General features: G+C 41.1%; 1 protein-coding gene across 1 annotated transcript in view; it reads right to left on the minus strand.

Moving 5' to 3' along the window:
• Window positions 1–20233, minus strand: part of Palld (palladin, cytoskeletal associated protein) — a 446518-nt gene that overhangs the window by 424845 nt on the left and 1440 nt on the right. The window contains exon 2 of the mRNA XM_051169959.1: window positions 1923–2934. Coding sequence (XP_051025916.1) covers window positions 1923–2860 — 938 coding nt within the window. The 5' untranslated portion in view covers window positions 2861–2934. The remainder of the gene's footprint in view (window positions 1–1922; window positions 2935–20233) is intronic.

Below are 20233 nucleotides of genomic sequence, written 5' to 3' on the forward strand. Positions count from 1 at the left end.
ATACTATGGGTCTCTGTGTTTATCAAGCAGTCTCTTACGGGTTTTGCCCACTTATTGCTCCAGACTCCTTGACACTCCCTCTTCACAAGACAGCCAAGTACTTCTGGATCCTTAGACAGTGTCCTGCTAACCCGCAAGGTCTCACTAATATGTAGGTCAGTGTCCCTGGACTGATGCAGGCTGAGCCAGGCCCTCGTGCACCAGTGTGAGCAGTTCTTATTAAAGGTTTTCTTTCCAAAACAAAATTGCCTTCGCAGAAAATTTTCCATTAAGACCATCACATGACTCATGTGGTCAATAAAGTTTAATGATCTTGGAGTTTGGTGTACTTCCAAATGCATGATCAAGATGATCGAGATCCCTCGAACAGGAATGAAAACTAAACACCCTACCTCATCATGCATTCATACTCTTCATCTCAAAGAAAAAAAAAAATAAAGCAAACATGAACTCTTAGGGATACAAAACAGCCAGTTAACTAAACAGTGGACAATGGACCATTTTCACCAAAGATTTAATGATTGTAGAAAGAGACAACTTGCAGTGACTAACAATGTGTTCTGGGTATCAGTACGCTGGAGGATGATGTGAAAAAGCAGTTAATAATGCTACGTTCCTAAGGAAATGTCTAAACCCAGACATCTCACATCCCCGAGAAGCCGAGCATGATCTTGATGTTCTCCTAGCCCTATCAAATGACTATGTGAACTTTAACACAGAATCATGGCCTGCTCATGTGATTGAGTCCTTTGTTGCTAAGTGAAGTACTTTTGGTCAGTTTTGAAATCCTCTCTATTTTACTCGGAAGAGACTATTTTGGAGGTAAATGTACACTGAACTATGTAGTTTCAAAACCAATAGCACTGTTTTGCATATAAATATATTCCTCACCCATTATTTGCCCCTGAAATTAGTAGGTTTAAAAGCAAAGCAAACAGAATGTGAAAGATTTAAATTCCTATGGAAAAATACATGAATGCAGAATACAGAACAGACTCAAGCAAACGCATTAAGAAGGTTTTTACTGCCCCCTACTGTCTGTGTTTTCCCACCGTGTTTTTTTTTAATTTTTTAAAATTAATTTATTCTTGTTACCACCGTGTTTTAAAAATAGCAAAGATTACAGTAAAAATTGACACTCCAAGTTAGCTAGTGAATATCGCTGATACTTTATTCTGAGCAATGATTGTGAAATGAGAAACCAATGCCAGCGATGGGTGCATATAAGCACACACAGAAAGGCAAAACGTTTTAAGTCTGTTTTGAAAGGTAGCTGCCCTTGTCTACTTCACCATTTTTCTAAACTAAATTATTTGAATTTGCTTCTAAACGTATACATAGTTTGGGATAAAACGTTCAAATAAGTCAATAAATGCTCATTTTTATAGTCTTATCCTGACTTGCAATTAAGACATTAGACACCCTAAACAGACTAGGCAGCACTAGGTACAAGGCCTTGGACTGGACTTAGGGGTTCATCTATACTTGGTCTCCATACATATTCGTTTCTGCACTGCTGGATAACTTCTAGCTTTATGGTAATTTTTACCTTCTTTAGTGGCTCATGATAAAAATAAAAATGCATTCTTTTCTCTATACTGTGGATAAATCATTTTCACATTTTACTCTTCCATGGTTCTGAAAAATCTAGACTCCTCTAAAACAGCCTGCTGGCATTTCTCATTGCCTCTTTAACTCTATTGCCTTGTACACAGATTGGCCCATGGCGACAGTAAAAAATGTCCCATCTGGGACGTCTAGTGGTGTTGACTGTTTGGCATGCTTTTGTCTGGCAGGTTCTTGAGCAAATTCTACTGCAGAGACCTAAGAATTAAAAAAAAATTTTTTTTCTCCACTTCCTCCTTGAAGTAATACCGGAAATCAACAAAATCATTTGACATTTGCAGTGAAAGAGTTCTTACCTGACTCTGGGAGTTGGGTTTCCCGTGACTCTACACTCCAAATAAACTCGGCTTCCTTCAGCGACTTCTTGGCTCCTCAGCTTCTGGATGAACCGAGGTGCAGATGGCAAATGGCAGGCTTTCTGGGGCTGTGGGTGAGAGCTGTGGTTGTGTGGCAAGGCCTCTTCTGGGGCCTGGTGGCCCTGGTGGCCCTGGTAGCAAAGGCTGCCCTGCGGTAGCATGACCTCTGTTTCTGTCTCCTGTTGGTCTGGCTGGTCTCCAGTGGGGCTCTGCCTGGCTGAGGCACCCAGCAGGGCTGATGGTTGATTTTTAGGAGACAGATACCCGCTGTCTGGTGACGAGGACTCACCATTTGGGCTTCTGTTCCTTGGCTTGGCTGCCTCTCTAAATATGGATGTTAGTTCCTCGATGAAACTAGCCGCCTTGTCGCACAGTTGGCTCTGGGGGCCAGCCTTGCTTTGCTGGGTAGCTTTGGGCTTTGCACTTGGATTGGGGATTTTTGCACCTCGTTTTTCAGCCTTGCGGAGGCTCCGGATGTAGCTGGGGCTGGCCAGAAGGGGTGATACGGCAGGTTTTCTCTTTGAAGCTGGGGTAGTGATCCTTTCAGCTTGGTCTCCTGCCGGAGGCTGCCCAGGCGCTGGCCTATTATCGTGAGGTCTTTCTGAGGAAGCTGGCTTGTCAGATTTGGTCTCCTCTTGGGAAGGAGTTTCACAGAGGCTTCTGGGAGACTTGCTGAAAATCTGTGAAATCTCCTTTTCTGAGTCAAAATCTTCAGTTTCAGAGTTGTCTATAGCTCTACGAGCCAGGTCAAGGCTTTTGTGTATCTCTTCCTGGCTGAGAAAAGCAGAGAGCCCTGGGAAGAAGTCAGCATTTTTGCCTTCTTCCTGCACGTCTGACAAGGAATCATAGAAAGAGTCATGCGAGGAAGTCTCTGACATAGTTGAACAGTCTCCACACGCTCTTTGCTCTTAGTAGGAAGCCTGGAGGCACAGGAAACCTGTGTTCTTGCTTTCTGAAAGACAACACAGAATCGGCATCAACACCAATAACCCCTCCCTTGCTGCTGCTGCTGCTGCTGCTGCTGCTGCTGCTGCTGCTGCTGCTGATAAAGAATATCACTAGTAACAACAAATTGAAAAAAAAAAGTCATTAAGGTGAACCAACATAGCGATCTTCTTTATTCTCTAAGTGGGAAGAAAAACAAAATATTCGTGTGCTCACGACTTACAACTTATTAATTATTTATTTGAGGTTTTTGAGGTAGCATTTTGTTATGTAGCTCTCAGCCTAGCCTGGAACACACCCTCTTCCTATCTCGGCTTCCACGTTTGAGGCCTGAGTTATAACACCTGGCATGGTTGGTAATTTCAGGTCAAGCCACAACCTGTAAGTGAGCCCAAAGCAAGAGAGTAACTACTATCAAGTAATTCAAGGAGGTGATGTCTTCAGCAGGCACAGAGGGTAAACAAAGGGGGCTGTTTTCCGTGCCCTTCCCTCACCCTATACCCCCTCAGTAGTCTCATTGCAGCAACACTTTCAGATAAGTCCTTGGTAATTTGAGTAATTCTGACTGTCCTTGTCTGGTTTCTGTGGCCGAGATTAAACGCAATGAGTAGAAGCCCTGTGGGGAAGAAAAGGTTTGTTTGGCATGGAAGGAGAAAAGGCAGGGAGGGCCCCAAGCAAGAACCTGGAGGCAGTCCCTCCTCTCCCCAACGTGGAGAATCAGCTGCCTGTCAGCTGCATCTGAACAGGGGGTCTAGTTTCTTTGCATGCATTGTCCTTGGTTGGTGCATCAGTTTGTGCAGGCCCCCCTGTGTCCAGATTCACAGGCCATGATGGTCTTCCCTGTGGAGCTCCTGCCCCCTCCCAGACCTTCCATCCCCCCCCCCCCATTCTCCCCTACAACTCTCAGCACTCTGCCCAGAGGCCAGCTTCGAGTCCCAGGATCTGTTCCAATACCCCACTAGGTGGAGTCTTTCAGAAAACATCTATTCTGACGTAATATCTACTTATAAGTGAGTATATACTGTGTGAGTCTTTCTGGGTCTGGGTTACCTCACTTAGCTGCTGAAACTCTGACATGCACTCTGGTGCCCACGGTTTGATCTCTGCCCTTAGGCAAGATGGCCTAGAAGGCACACAGAGGAAGGAGATGCAGGCTATCCTGATGAGACCTAATAGGCTGTCCTCAGGCAGTTGGGCTAGGAGCCCTTCCCCCATCAGAGGGCTAGGGGAGGGGAAAAGGCAGAAGAGGGAGGGAGGAAATGGGAAGATAATAGTGAGGGGATAACAATCGGGATGTAATATGAATAAATTATAATAAGTAAAATATACATTTAAAAAAAGAACCTGGAGGCAGGAACTAAAGCAGAGACCATGAAGAAATGCTGCTTACTGATTTGCTCTCCGTGGCTTGCTCAGATGACTTTTTTTTATACAACCCAGGACTATTCACCCAAGGGTAGCACCACCCACAGTAGGCTAAGCCTTTTCACATCAATCATGAAACAAGAAAATGACCACAACCATGCCCATGGGCCAATCTGATGGAGTTGATTTCTCCATTGAGGCTGTTCTTCTTGGGTGACTCTGGTTTGTGTCAAGATGAAGAAAGGTAGTCAGCACAATGACTTCTCTCATATGGCCCTACTCGACAAAGGGCAAGTGAACAAATCCAATTTTCACTCATATAATAAGTATAAATAGAAAGATCGAGTACTTGAGTATTTATAACTTACGGTGTATTTTCATTTATGTCTCAATAAATTGTCTCAAGTTTTCTTTGTGTGAGGTCATCTTTGTGTACATTTATTAACTCCACATTATTCTAACACATAGAAATAATCACTTAATAACTTTCAAGTGCTGAGAGTGCGTGCGTGCTAAATACTAAGTATCTTTAACCTGTTATCTCAAGGAGCAAGCTGTATAAACGTATTGTGTTTTTAACTTTGTGGCTGTATCATTCCCATTATAGTTACTAGCTGACATATTAGCATGATACCATCCATAGAAGGTACATAAATGAATAAGCATGACTATGCTCACAGACTTTATTTTGAATACAGATACTTAAATGTCTTTTAAAGTCTTTAAAATGACTTTTAAAATTTAACATTTAAGTATCTGTATTCAAAATAAAGTCATAACTAGTATTCTTGTTTTGTTTTTATTTGGAGACATGTCTAACTATGTAGTGCAGGCTGGCCTTGGACTTGCATTTCTCCAGCCTCACCTCAGCCTACCAAAGGAGTTGGCATTATAGAGATGTACAATGTCTGGCATTAGAACTGTATTTTAAAGATGCATTCTATTTTGTGGGCATGTGTGTGTTTTCACTCACTTATGAGCATATGCAAGTGCTCTCATAGGCTAGAATAGGGTGTCAGGCTCCCCTTTGCTAGAGTTGGGGCTTGTGAACCACCTGGTATTGGTGCTCAATGATAGTCATCTGAAAGATCAATAAATGTTCTTAACCATTGGAAAAAAAGAGTCCAGTTTTCAATTCTGTACATAAAATGTCAGTAGGATGAAATAACTCCAGAGGATGATGTTTGCTGACAGGCTCTTGTCCCAGAATCATGACATCATCATTCTGTTCAAGAGTTTAAAAATCATATAGGGGAACATAATGTAAAGTGGGAAAAATTAAGTCATTAAACAAAGGATATGAAGACAATATAAAAATTTGATAGATCTTCAAAAGAAAGTGAAATGTACATAGGCAGGATGTGGGGAGGAGCAGACTAATCTTAAAGAATGTATGACAATTATATGTTCTACAAAAGACATTTCTCTGGGAATATCATCAGAATCAAACAAAGGATGCTACAGTATCTTAGGCATCAGTTTAAATTCTCTTTTTGCTTATTGAAGCAATGGGTCTCCTGTCACTCAAGTGTGCTGCTCTTTTTCTACATGTTGCTTATAGCATCAAAGGAGACAAGGATAGAAAGTAATCTTTCCTTTAGGACTGAGTTTAGAAGTCATCAAGGGAAACTAGTGAATGTGGTAAACTTCAGCTTTGTAAGACTTGCCAGTAGTAACCTGCTGGGATAGCTCCAAGAAATGTGCCTAGTGGGGTATGGATTGGGCCAATACTCCTGAAACAGCTAAGGAAATCTGATCTCAAAGAACATCCTGATGATTGTTCTTAATGGCCAACTTGATAGGATTTGGAATCACCTAGGAGACACACCTCTGAATATGTCTATAAGGTGTTTACTAAGAAGGTTCATTGAATTAAGAAGGCCTAACAGTGGGTAGCACTTTTCAATCGCTGTCCCAGATATACAGAGACCTTGGGCAAAAGGAATATCAGTGCATGCCATCACTTCTTCCTCAGCAAGTGCATCTACCTCTTTTGCTGCAGTCCTCCACTTACAATAAACTGCGATTTCTATGAACTTCCAATGAGGACTACATATCAGTTAGTCTCCAGGGAATTTCAAGGTCTTCTTCATCATTGGTTAGAGGCATTGGAACTGCTTAGGTATCTAACTTTGTGAACTGAACAAATCCTAAAACTCCATTGCCCTGTTCTTACCATTGTACTTACCTTTATCAACTCAACTGTACTCTAGTTCAGTGGTTCTCACCCTGTGAGTTGCAATCCCCCCTTAGGGGTCAAACAACCCTTTCACAGTGTTAGTGTATCACATATCCTGCAGATGAGATATTTATGACTCATAACAGTAGCAAAATTACAGTTATGAAGTAACAATGAAATAATTTTATGGTTGGAGGTCACAATAACCCGAAGAACTGTATTAAAAGGTCATAGCATTAGGAAGGTTAAGAACCACTCTAATTCCTTTGTCTTGATTGTGTTATAAGCATGGAGCCATCCTAATTGTTCTCTTTATGAAGGAAATTTGTACTCAGCCCATGTTGAATATGTAAATGTATTTTGTTTATGAGCAACAGGCAGTTAAACTATCATTTTCAGATGGCAAAATCATGGCAAAAATAAACAAATATGAAACAAATATGCATGTAAGATTTTACTGAGCTAATTAATGGTGAAACCGTTAAGAGTTTACAACCATTTCAAAGAAATCACTGAAGACTAGATACATATGCAAGTGATTATGAAAGCTTAGATTTTTTTGGTAGACTTACAACTGGTTAATATCTGTAGAACAATAAAAAAACAGTGTTTGTAGTCATACAGAATGCAAGTCAGTACTATTTTCACTAGAAAAAAATTTGTCTATCTGTGAACAAGTATAATTTACATTGCCAATAGATTTCTATAACTTAAAGACTTGTAGGCTCACCTGAAGCTAATGCAAGGCATAGATCTTGTAGAATAAAATTTCTAGAGGCAGAACCCACCCAGAATTTTATTGAAAGAGTACCCCCCAAAATGCCTATTTATTTCAGAGTCAGCTATTGTTTGACTCGAGAAAACAGGTTGGCTCTCTCAGCACAGAGCTCCTAAGCATCATTGGTGGATATAATTGATAACATTTGGGCACTCTCTGCTCTTAATGAGAGGGGGAGCAATATCAAGCAGTGTGAACCTAGAAAACACAAGATTAGAAGAGAGAGGGTTTTGGGCTCAGAGTATGTTTGGGTACCATGCTGGCTAGTTTTATGTCAATTTAATATATGTAGTTAGAGTCGTTGGAGAAAAGAGAACCTCAATCGAGAAAGTGCCTCCATATTATCTAGCTTTAGGCAACTCTGTAGAGCATTTTCTTAATGATTGATGTGGGAAACCCCAGCGCATTGGTAGTCTTGGGTTCTATAAGAAAGCAGGCTGAGCAAGCCAGGAGGAGCAAGCCAGAAAAGCAGCACTCCTCCATGGCCTCTGCATCAGTTCCTCATTCTGGGTTCCTGTCCTGTTTGAGTTCCTATGCGGACTTTCCCACAGTGATAGACTGTTGTCTGAAAGTGTAAAAGGAATAAATGCTTTCCTCCCCAACTTGCATTTGGTCATGGTGCTCCATCACAGACATAGAACAGTAACTAAGACATGTACGAAGGCAAAACATTATATTTTCACTTTTTTGAGGTGTTGTGGGTGCTAGGGGAGGCAGGAATGATGCCTTTCCAACCATAGCCATTTGTGGTAGTCAGGGGAGCTGGCCCTGAGGTCATGAAAGTCAGTGAGCTGGCCCTGCCCCTTACTAGCTGTAGTTCTACTTTGACTGGATTTTCTTGATGTTTGTTTACTTGGTTTCTTGTTGTTGTTGTTGTGCTTAACATAAACATTTACCATGTTTAAATGTTAATGGAGTTAGAAAGCTCACAGGAGGATGGGAAGCTTGTGTGATGAGAAGTAGGAATGACTGACAGCTGTTGTGCTGTCATTTGTATTTTGAGAAATTTGTAATTTGAGAGTGCTATTATGTTCCAAAGGGGGTGTTCAGCTTTGAAGGAGATGACTGGAGAGGAGAGCAAAGGGGTATGAGAGAGAGAGAGAGAGAGAGAGAGAGAGAGAGAGAGAGAGAGAGAGAGAGAGAGAGAGAGAGAGAGACAGAGACAGAGACAGAGACAGAGACACAGAGACAGAGACAGAGACAGAGACAGACAGACAGACAGACAGGCAGACAGGCAGACAGACAGACAGAGACAGAGACAGAGACAGACAGACAGACAGACAGAGAAGATGAATGTCTATATAAATCTGTAATAGAAAAAAGAAGGCCCCTAACTTGAAATTGCTGTGCTGGGAATTTACAAGGATGAAAGATGTTTGAAATATTCGGTAGGAAATGAAGGAGGTCCTGTGAGGATAAATTGCAGGCAGAGGTGGGGTCTTACCTGAAGTTAGGTGTGATGTCATTATTTAGAGTGACTACACAGTTCCCTCTAGCAGAGCTGAGCAGGTTCAGCAGAGGGGTAGGGATAGACAATCCAGATTTTCACACTCTAGTGACGCGGGAGGAGAGTGGGTACAATCCCCGAGAAACTGAAGCTGCATTGGACTTCTTGGGTGGAAGTTTGATTTTAAGATTAAGAGTCCAAAGACCCAGCAGAATAAAGTAAGGGTGCACTGAGAACAGAAGAGAGGTGCTCAGGGTGAGGTATGGGCCAGTGCAGAGGCTGTTCTGTATCAGAGAGAGAGAGAGAGAGAGAGAGAGAGAGAGAGAGAGAGAGAGAGAGAGAGAGAGAGACAGAGAGAGACAGAGAGAGACAGAGAGAGAGACAGAGACACAGGGACACAGAGACACAGAGAGAGAGACACACACAGAGAGAGACAGAGAGACAGAGAGCTTTTCAAATTGAATCCTGGTTTCAAATTTTAAAATAACAGTGTGATTCCTTTTTAAATGAATAAAAATAAGGTATACAATAGTCTGGGTTAAAGTGTGGAATTTGAGATCTGCTAGGGACAGACCTTGTGGAATCCCTACAACAATCCGTCATTACGACATACTTATCTTCTCGGAGGGTTCAATTTCTCCTTTTTCCTGCTGAGAACACTTAAATTTCCTACTTCTCTGAAGGTAGTATAGGACTATGTTGCAAACTTCCTTTTTCTGTTTTTTGTTTGTTTTGGTAGTATTGCCAGTTTTGAGTACTGGAAGCAGAATTATATATGTGTATAAATATATACAAACACATATGTACACGCATGTATATTCCACAGAACGTAAAGTAAAAGTTTATCTAAATTTTCACTTTCAAAAATTGGTCACCCAGTGATAAGAGTATTAGCTACATAATGAAATCATATGCAAAGAATAATAGTGGTCAGTGATAACCTCACTAACAGTGGTCATGGCTACGGGTGGGCAACGCGTATGGAAACTAGCATTGTATCAAGAACCAGCGCATAGACTGTTGTACGTATGATCCTCACAGCAAGTGCCAGGCTCAAAAGAAGAAAACAAGGAGATCTGCATCAGAGAGACAATACTCAGCCCGGCATGATTGTGCCTGCCTATCATCCAGCACTCAGGAGCTGGGAGGCAGTGGCAGGAAGACCACAGCAAGTATGAAGCCCGACTGCTCTACAGAGGCAGTTCCAGAGCATCCAGAGTTCCGCAGTGAGACCCTCCATCACAGCATCTTCCCCGCCCCCGCAGAAGAGAACCAAGATTCATGTCCAGGCAGTGAGTCCAGAGCTCAGTTTAACCATGTCCTTTTAGCGCTATTACATTGCAGTTTTACAAGCAAAGATTCCTAAACCATGTATCACATTAGTAAATCGGGATCTGAAACAAGCTCCATCCATTACTAACCCCATTATAATTTAGTATGAGATGAGCATACTCTGATACGTTTTAAAGCTTCAGGACAAGCGCTGTATAAGGAAGCTTAGAGCCAAGTGGATGATGAAGAATAGTCAATTCTTACTGTTGAACAGGGAGTGTTTGCTGCAGGCACATATTATCTCATGTTTTGGTTTCAAACAGGCTCCACCTGACGGGATCCAGTTGTCAGGATTAGGTGCCATTTAAAAACTGCTTGCGCAGTGAAAAGTCAAATAATAGTGTGATTGCATGCTTGCTCCAGATTTAGTTTTCAGCTCAGTTATTGCTGTTGGAACATGCAGGTGGCCTGGAACGTGGGATGGGCAAGAGAGGTTTCCAGGTGGTCTGAGTTTGCTGGAAAATTGTGCTTCAGAGACTTCTGTGTCAGTCAACACCCCAAAATGAAAATCCTCCCAAGGAGTGGTACGGAGCTGCAAACATCTCCATCAATTCCCTGTGACTTCATGTTGGATGTGAAATCCTGCTTTTTCTAATCCAGTGATGCTATGAGAGTGGCAGATGAGGAAACGAAATGAAAAGATCCACTTATATTGTTTTTGCTCAATAAAGAGGGAACGAGAAACCATCAAGTGCTGAGCACAGACATCTTGAGAAACGGAAGGGTCCTCCATAGCTTTTGATCTCTGCCTGCCCCCCCTCCCCTGACCCCACTACTTCCTTTTCAGTAGTCCAAGTGGCCCCGAAATGTCTCCTTTACTTTTCATCCCTCCTCAGTTTAGTTTGTTTAATTGTCCTCTGTTCTAGAACTCCCCTATGCCACAACTCTGATTTCTTGCAATGTGTGCAGTTCTGGGCTCTTCCCAACAGGGGAAGTGACTATGGCTGCTCCATGTTATTCAACCTCACAATCCTTTCTTCCTCTTTCTGTTACGGAATAGTAGAACATGGGGTCTACAGCAGTTGTGTACTGGTACAGAAGAAGCTGCCGAGAGGATGAAGTGTGTCAAGGCAGCTTTTCTTCTCCAGTGATGTTTAACAGTCCAGTATTAGGGATTAACCAAACATTAAAAAAAAAAGAAAGAAAGAAAAAAAGAAAAAAAAGAAAAAAAAAAAAAACCCCAATAGCCATATGGAGGAACATGACAACTGGCTGCTGTTAAAATTGTTTAGGCAATTTGCAGAAGGCATCAAAGATCTGAGTGAGACCGTATTAGCACAGTCTGTCTTATCATTGCCTTCCCCCTCCTCCTATGGCTAATCCCTGGCAAGAAGGAACAGCTGAAAAGCCTTTCTGGGGTATAGTCCCTACAGACAGTCTGCTGGAGGAGCTCCCCAGCACACCGTCCTGCAACCTAACACAGACTGCTCTCAGCCTGGTGTCTGCCTCTCTGTTCCTTGGACATTCCACGTATTTTTTTTTTTTTAAATCTTCATGACTTTGCATATAGAGCCCATTTTGCCTAAAATGCCTCTTCCTGTCTTTCTCACTCTTTCTGCTTTTAATACCAGTTCCCCTGTGCAGAGAATTTGCTTAAAGTCCTTTTCCTTTGGAGAATATCTAGAATTCTCTGGTTAATACAATTAGATTCTGGATACTTAGAGTAGTATTTTATCATATATCTGATATATATCTGATTATATATATATATATATTTCTTTAAACACACTAGGCAAACAATGTAGCACTGCATTACATCCTTAGCCCCAAATAAATAAATGTACATAGATTTTGTTTTGGAGACCCCCTTCCCCACTGAGCTGTGAGCACCCTGAAGGCAGGAGATGTAATTGGAGGGTTCATATAGCTAGCCTAACCCTAACCCTAACCCTAGTGCTTATTGGATCACAGCCCATAATGAAGACATATTCAGGAATCTCTAGTATTGCAAACATGTGCTGAACTTTGTTTTGGGTTTTTCAGGAGGAGTGACAGAGACAAAGGCAGGAGACTGGAAATTTGTTATCACCTCCCTTGCTCTCAGGACCACAGCGCCACTGTAGCATTTCAGATGTATCTTCTTTATTGACATGTTATTTTTGCTGATGACATTGGCTTTTAAAGATTCACTCTTTTTCTGCATTTGTTTATTTGAGTGTGAGAGTATGCATGTGTGCAGGTCAAAGTCAGTTCCACCTTGTGGGTCCTGGGGATTACACTTACTTACGCTGTCAGGCTTGGAGCACTGAGCCAGCCATAAGCCTGAAAATTCATTTCAAGTGTCAGAGACAAACATTAAGAATGCTCATTTAGCCAGGCAGTGGTGGTGTATGCCTTTAATCCCAGCACTTGGGAGCCAGAGGCAGGTGGGTATCTCTGAGTTTGAGGCCAGCCTTGACTACAGCATGAGTTCTAGGACAGCCAGAGATGCACTGAGAAACCCTGTCTTGAGCAACAACAACAAAACAAAACAGTACAAAAATGCCCACTTAATAGATATCAGTTAATATTTGATATATTCATACATTGATTAATGTTTTCATCAGGCTAAGCCTGTTTTCTAATGTTGTGGTTTCTTCTTCCCTCTTTCACAATTTTCCTTCTACTCATATTTGTTACTGCAGTCGTATGCTTCGATACCTGGATTTTTTTTCTAGTGCAGAGTTCTACTTTGTCGTTACCACAAGGCTTGCCAACTATACGTGGCTGGGGCTGGGGAGAGGCTCAGTGAATAAAGCAGATGAGGGCAGGGGTTTAGGTGCCCAGGACCCATGTAAGAGTGAGGAAGGTGTGGTGGCTGGCACCCATAAGCCAACACTCAAGGAGAGATAGGGAACTCCTGGAGCAAGCTGGCTTGTTATACTAGCTGATTGATGAGTTCTGAGTTCAATCAATCCATAAAGGTAGAGGTAGGTAAAGACACTCTACATCAGCTTCAGAACACACACACACACACACACACACACACACACACACACACACACACACACACACACACCTTTTAATTACAGCAACTTAATGTGCTTATTGAGAAGCCAACAGAAACACAGAACAAGAGGCAATTAAACTAATAGAGTACTGTTATATGATCTTAATTCCTCCCATAATCTGAATTTTCATGTCCCATTTTGCATTTTATTTTCTTCTGTGTTTTCATTGATAAGCATAAGCATGGTACATGTGTGCAGTTCAGGTACCTCCTTCCCTTTGAGACAGGCCTCTCACAGGCTTGGAACTTCAGCACAGAGCCAAGTTTCCAGCGATCCATCTCTCCCTCCTATCTCAGTGACAGGGAGGTTCCAGGCATATGCCGTAGGCCTAACTGTGTTAGACCAATTCTGGAATCTGAACTCACATTCTTTTACCTTTGGGGTAAGCACTTTAGTGACTGATCCGTCGCTCCAGTCCCCACTTTACATGTCTGTGTTGCTCGTCACATATTCATGTGGTTGTTTTAATTATATTTTTAGGCTCCATACTAGGAATGAATTATGCATATTAGTTAAATACTAGCATACTATTAATTTGCATAATTACTTTTCAGTGAGTTTTCTATGCTCTCTTCTTAGCCACTATCATGGACTTCCTCCAGTTTAAAGTTCTCCCTTTAGTATGTTTTGTTGATAAGTGTGTTGGAGATTATATATATATATACATATATATATGTCTTTGTCATTTATAAAGGATAGTTTTGCTGAATACTGAATTCTTTGTTGATAATTTTTTCTTTAGTACTGTGAAAAATCACATGTTGCTTTCTTCTAGAGCAGTGGTTCTCAGCCTTCCTAATGCCACAACCCTTTATTACAACTCCTCATGGTTCAGCGACTCCCAACCGCAGAATTATTTTCCGTGCTATTTAATAATTCCAATCCTGCTGCTGTTATTAACCGCAATATGAACATCTTATATGTGACTCTTATGAAAAACTTGGTTGATCACAAATGGGTTATGACCCACAGGTTGAGAATCACTATTCTAGACCACTAGATTTCTTTTCTTTTTCCTTTGTCTTTTGCTGGTGACTTGATTGTCAGGTAAATTGCGACACACTTACATAATTACCTATTTCTCTTCTCTCACATACTTGAAGGTTTTCTCACTCTCTTTCATCCTTGAGTTCTTCATGCTAAGAGACTTTCATTACAAGATGTCTTGGGGTAGACCTCATTGAGTTACGTTTGACTTGTGACCCCTGACCTTCTTGTGTGTGTGTATTTGTATCTTGTTCCAGGATTGGGAACTTTTCTGTTATTTCTATTTCTTCTCCTTGGTATTCTCAAGACCTCTTTAAACTCACATAAGTGGAAATTGCTGTCTTCACATTGTAACCTAAAGTCATACAGATCCTCATTCCTCTCCGCACTTCTATTTTCTTCAACTGTGAGTGTTTGAGTAGCCCACCCTCATGCCAATATGTTTCCTTCTGTCTGAATCGCTCCCATATCGGTGCCTCCGTTGTAGATTCTGAGGCTCAGGAATTACTGCCTGATCTTTTAAAATTTTTTTCTTCTGTCTCTTTTAAGTTTCTCTTTTAGAAATTGAAACGATTCTCTATTTTCTTCAAGCTCGTAGAGTTCCCTAAGAGCTGTTTTCAACTCCCTGAGACCTCTGTCATACTGGTTACTGCCTGGTACCTGATTTTATGTGTTTTCTGACCTTATTTTAATTATTGGGGGTGGAAATGGTTTTATTTAAAAAACAAAACAAAACCCAGATGCTTGTTGTCATGTAAACCGTCTGAATGTTAAGTATTTCCTTTTGTTTTCCTCACTTGCTATTTGTGTCTGTCTGAAAATTCTAAGTCAACTGCCTATTTTCTATGCTTCTGTAATTACTTCCATATTTCACCACTGGATGGCACCCATGTCCAGAACTTTCAGGGGTCTGTGGTTAATGTGTTGTCACAGTTTAAGAACAAGAGGGCAATCTAAACTCAAAGTTGTCCCTATACTAACAGTGCTGGTATACTGTTCGGAAAGAAACAGGAAAGTACCCAGAAACAACAGTGAGCACCCGCTTGCCCCCAACCCCAAGTGCACCAATCATGGTGTGTCTCTGTGGTCAGGCATTATAACTTTTTTTTTAAGACAAGGTTTCTCTATGTAGCTCTGGCTGTCCTGAAACTCGGAGATCTACCTCCCTCTGCTTTCTGAGTGCCAGGAGTAAAGCTATGCGTCACTATTGCCATGCGATGCTGTTCTGCTTTAGGCAGTGTCAATATATAGTGACTGCATCCAGGTTTCTGTGTCATACGTATTACCATCAGAGTCACCAAACTGAGTCCATCCCTCAAGAAGCAGCTTTCCAAGAGGAAGCGGCACAACTGTCGGGTGGGACACACTGCTGCGAGTTGACTTTTGCTGAGGTGAAGCACACGGCCCAAGATTGTTACAACCAGTCACAGGCGGTGCCAGATGAAAGAGAAGCCAGAAGACTGCGTCATTTTGTCTTCCTCTGGCAATAGTTCCAGAAACCCCCTTTCTCACAGATCCAGGGGGAAAGAAGGGGATGTGGTAGGTGCAAGACTGAGATATGGCGGGTGTGTTGACCCATGTCCTGGTTACTCACCCAGGAAGACTGTCACAGAAAAAGACCTCTGGCCCTGTTCCAGGCTCCAGTCCAAATAGCTTCTCCCCTGTCTGACACACACATGAGCCCCTTGAAACTGACATTCAAAGCCGCCTGTCACCGCATCCTCCGTTGACAACTCTGTACTCTTAACAGTTCTGTGCTCCTGGTTCTTATCTACCCTCCTACAGAGTACTCTCCTCGTGTTTGTGCCAACCCTCTGCCTTGGCTTTCAGTGTAGTCCTTTGGAACAAGAGCCATTGCGTCGCCAAACATTGCAGAATACATCCAAAGAGATGCGTATATGTGGTATAACATGCGATCTAACAACTATTGTAATTATTAGGATTGGGGACCAGTGGGGCTGGGGAAGTGACTCAGAGGTTAAATACTGACTGTGCAAACCTTATGACCTGGGTCTGATGCCCCTGGAAATCACATAAAGAGCTAGATGCATGGGTGCACATTGGGATGCCAGCACTCCTGAGGCAAGATGGAAGACAGAGCCTGAAGAAAGTTGGCAGCCCTGCCAGCCTGGAGTACGCACTGCAGCAGGAGAAATGAGGGTAGCCTTAACGAGGTAGAAGATGAAAACAAGCCTTTGAAAGCAATACCCCGACTTCCACATGCATTGTATGGTACACATAACACACAAGCACCCTCGATAAGCAAAACAAACAAATAAACATTAAGAAAAGAAAGGTTTTGGGTTCCTGTGTTTGCTAATAACCATCAATGCTAAGTGGTATCAGGGCTACTTCCTCAGTGAAGGCCAAAGAAACTGGTATTGTTTAAAAATGTATTGTTATTTAATGAACCCCCACAGTTTAGAAAGGCTAAAAACATACCCATCTATGCCACTGACAGAGGTTGCTCATGACAGAGCTGCTGACATTCGCATGAAAGATAAGCACCATTTGCTCATTGAGAAATGTATAAGATAGTATATTAAAGAGGTATCTCTAATGATTCTGACTTTTATGTTTCTTATCAACATCCAAGGAAGCGACTCATGAAAAAAATCAGAGCTGCCAGGTGTGGTGGTGCACGCTGGTAATCCCAGCAGTAGAGAAGGCAGAGGCAGGCGATCTCTGTGAGTTCGAGGCCAGCCTGGTCTAAAAAGCAAGTCCAGGACAGCCAAGGCTACACAGTGATACCCTGTCTCAAAAATCCAAAAAGTTAGAAGGAAAGAAAGAAAGAAAATAAAAAGAAAAACATCAGAAGCAAAAATAAATAAATCACCTACTCTGTTTCCCAGAAATCCTAATTCATGCTGAGCAGTTTTATCCAAAACCCTGAAACCCAATGTAGTCAAAACAATCTAGACTTTTTAAGTGCTGACCTGACATCACAAATAGAAAACTCCTCACCATAGAATTCTGTTGTCTGCATAAGTGATTATTCCAAATATCATTAAGAATATAGTAGAACATACTTTCAGGATACATTCATAAAGTGTATATAAAGCATAAGTGATTTTGCATTTAGACCTGGGACCCATCTCCTGAGTGACACATCATATATTTATATATTTATATTTATTAAATATAGTAAATATATATATATATATATATTTAAGAAGAAGGAAAAATGTAATATCTGAGGCATCTCACCGAAGGGATAACAAACCTCTATCAGACAGTGAAAATCGTGTAAAACTTGGTAACTTTTTGTGACATATGTGATATGGACATAAGCAAAGTTAGAATTAAAATCTGAGTTGTGGAAATACAAATACCTCAGCATCTAGTTAACAGAGTGCCTCCTATGAGTCAAATTTCTCCTTTATAGGCCAAGGACATAGGCATCTGAAGGCCTAACATCCCAACATTCCGTTGAGTTTGTTTCCCATTGGTGGTCCTGGAAGTCGGGGGCTCAGGGCTCTGAAGTCCAGCTGCTGGTGCAATTGCACAATGCTCTGTGGGGAAATTCTTGCAGGTGACTTTGATCAATGCTCATGAGGTCAGTTTCCTGCTCTTAAGCAAGCATCTGGTGCTTCATAGGTTTGGGAAGGTTAGCCAATACCGCAAGACATCAAGACACCCATCCACCTCCAATTATGAGCAGGCAACTTATCAGAATCCCTGCTTACTCTAAATAGATATTGCCTCCAAATGTACCTTCCTATGATAACAGATTTCATTTACTTTCTGTGCATTTTCACTCATTTTTGTGAATTTCATAGATCTTAATTTGAAGATTACTTATGCATGTAATTTCATGGTTCACAATTTCTTCCTGAATTAATGTCATATGAATTCTGTGAGATTATGTTATGCTATAAAACATGCAGCACATGGTGTTCATGTTGAAGACTTTGTATTTGGTACATCTACCACACACCCTAACATAAGAAGCCTTAGCATTATTATCTTAGTATCTGGGGAAACATGTATTTTTGAGATTGTGAATATGCTATATATTTGTTCACATGAAAGGTTTACAAATATAGGTGAACATGCGAATGAGAGGAAGAGACATACCTGTAAGTTATAAATAACCTTGGAATTTAAAATTGCTGACTTTGCCACAGTATCTAAAAATTGTATTCATGACAATTGGGAGAATCCTTTGGATGTGAGTCAAATATATACACAATGCATATACACCCACCCCCACCCCACCCCACCCACACACATACAGGAAGCCTTCTAGAATAATCCTGCTAGCAAAAAGCACTATTTACTGTAGATATAAGATTTATTTCCCAAGCTTAAAAGAATGCACAAAGGACAAGGCATGTGCACACAGCCAGTGTCTGAATACAGCAAAGAAGATTTGCTCTACAAACAGGAGCAGGGCTTCCTTGTGCCTGCTTCTGAGTTATGCATTTTCACAGTAAAACGTTTGGCCCTGTAGACAGCTGATGGAACACAATCATCTTTCTACTTCAGGGTTTTTAGTATTCAAAGCTTAAACCAAAAAAAAAAAAAAAAAAAAAAAGTTCAGATATTTGTGGCATTAGATCTCAGACTCAGCACTGAGGGTGGAATGTAACTACAACGTTCCCTCTTCCCCTTGGAGCTAACTATGGGCAATTAGCTTAAGTATCGAAGTAAGAGGAGAACAGTTGTTATCTGTGGAATTCTTTAAGAGACACATTTGACCATGTCTCCTGGAGGAGGAGACCTGGTGGCACTCAGAGGAAGGACAGCAGGTTACCAAGAAGAGACTTGATACCCTATGAGCATATACAGGGGGAGGTAATCCCCCTCAGGAACAGTCATAGGGGAGGGGAATAAGGGGAAAAGGGGAGGGAGGGAAGAATGAGAGGACACAAGGGATGGGATAACCATTGAGATGTAACAAGAATAAATTAATAATAAAAAATTAAAAAAAAAAAGAGACACCAGTAGATTTTTTGAAAGAAAAACTGACTTAGAAAAGAGACCGAACCCTAGATCCTTTTGTTTTGTGTATTGCATTCAGCAGATCCGTTGGAGACTTCAGGGAGTGACACAGGTGATTTCAATAATCACCTGAAAGTTCACACGTGCACAGCAGGAAACGCATGGGGAGCGTTGGAAGGACGCAGTCAATGAATACTGGTCAGCTCAATGCTGGGCTTTACACAGGGCACAGGAAATTCAAGTCATAATTTTAGGGGACATTTTTCTGTTGTAAATATTTAAAGTAAGATATTTAAATTAAGCACTCTCTTTTGTTTGTTTGTAGAAACCTAAAAAAAGAATAAAAGCTTTTGAGTAAACCATTCAGTGCTCCTGATCTAAAACCTATCTTTGAAGTCCAAATTTAAGAACAAAGGTTCTGAAGTTTATTTTTTCTACTTTAGACTCATGACTAGTTTTAGACTAATTTCTTGCCTATTATTTCCTTCCTTCTTTCCTTTTTATCTCTTTTTTCTCCTTTACTTTAAATTAAAAAAAAAAAAATTTTTTTTTTTTTTACAAAAAGCCCTGTAGGGCAAAAGTCAAATGTGAGAATGTTCACAGAATCTTATGTGTGATGCAAAATGACGTTATTGTATAATCAATCACTGCTTAATAGATACACAAGCTCTTTTTTTCAATCATCAAATACACTGTGAAAGTTCTCCAATTTACCCTATGCTTTTAAATGCAATGCACACTCCAAAGTAAGACACTTTATCTTAATTTTCAGAACAGAATCTGACAGTTTATTCCATCTTAACACAGCTGTACCACGAGTTTAATGAAGAGGATTTGTGTGTGTGTGCGTGTGCGTGTGTGTGTGAGTGTGTATGTGAGTATGTGAGTGTGTGTGTGTGAGTGTGTGAGTGTGTATGTGAGTATGTGAGTGTGTGTATGTGTGTGTATGTGTGTGAGTGTGTGTGTGTGTGTGTGTGTGTGTGTGTGTGTGTGTGTGTGTGTGTGTGTTTCTGGTGTCTATTCATTTTATCATATTTATACTAAATCCACTGGGAATGACTATAGTTTTTTTTTTTAACTTCTAATTCTTCCATTTCTCTCTTAAATTCAAACTCTTTCTATCACATATGTTCTCTTATTCTGTACTATGATGCTTTGTCAGTTGCCAATTATAGTCATTATGCTTTGATTAGTATTTGTTTTCTTTGCTGGAAGTTTACCAGAGCCTGGTCATGATTCCTACCTGAACTGAGAATAATAGCACCCTTCGAAGGTTCCTGACCA

This window comes from Acomys russatus, chromosome 27 (assembly GCF_903995435.1).
Source record: "Acomys russatus chromosome 27, mAcoRus1.1, whole genome shotgun sequence".
NCBI lineage: Eukaryota > Metazoa > Chordata > Mammalia > Rodentia > Muridae > Acomys > Acomys russatus.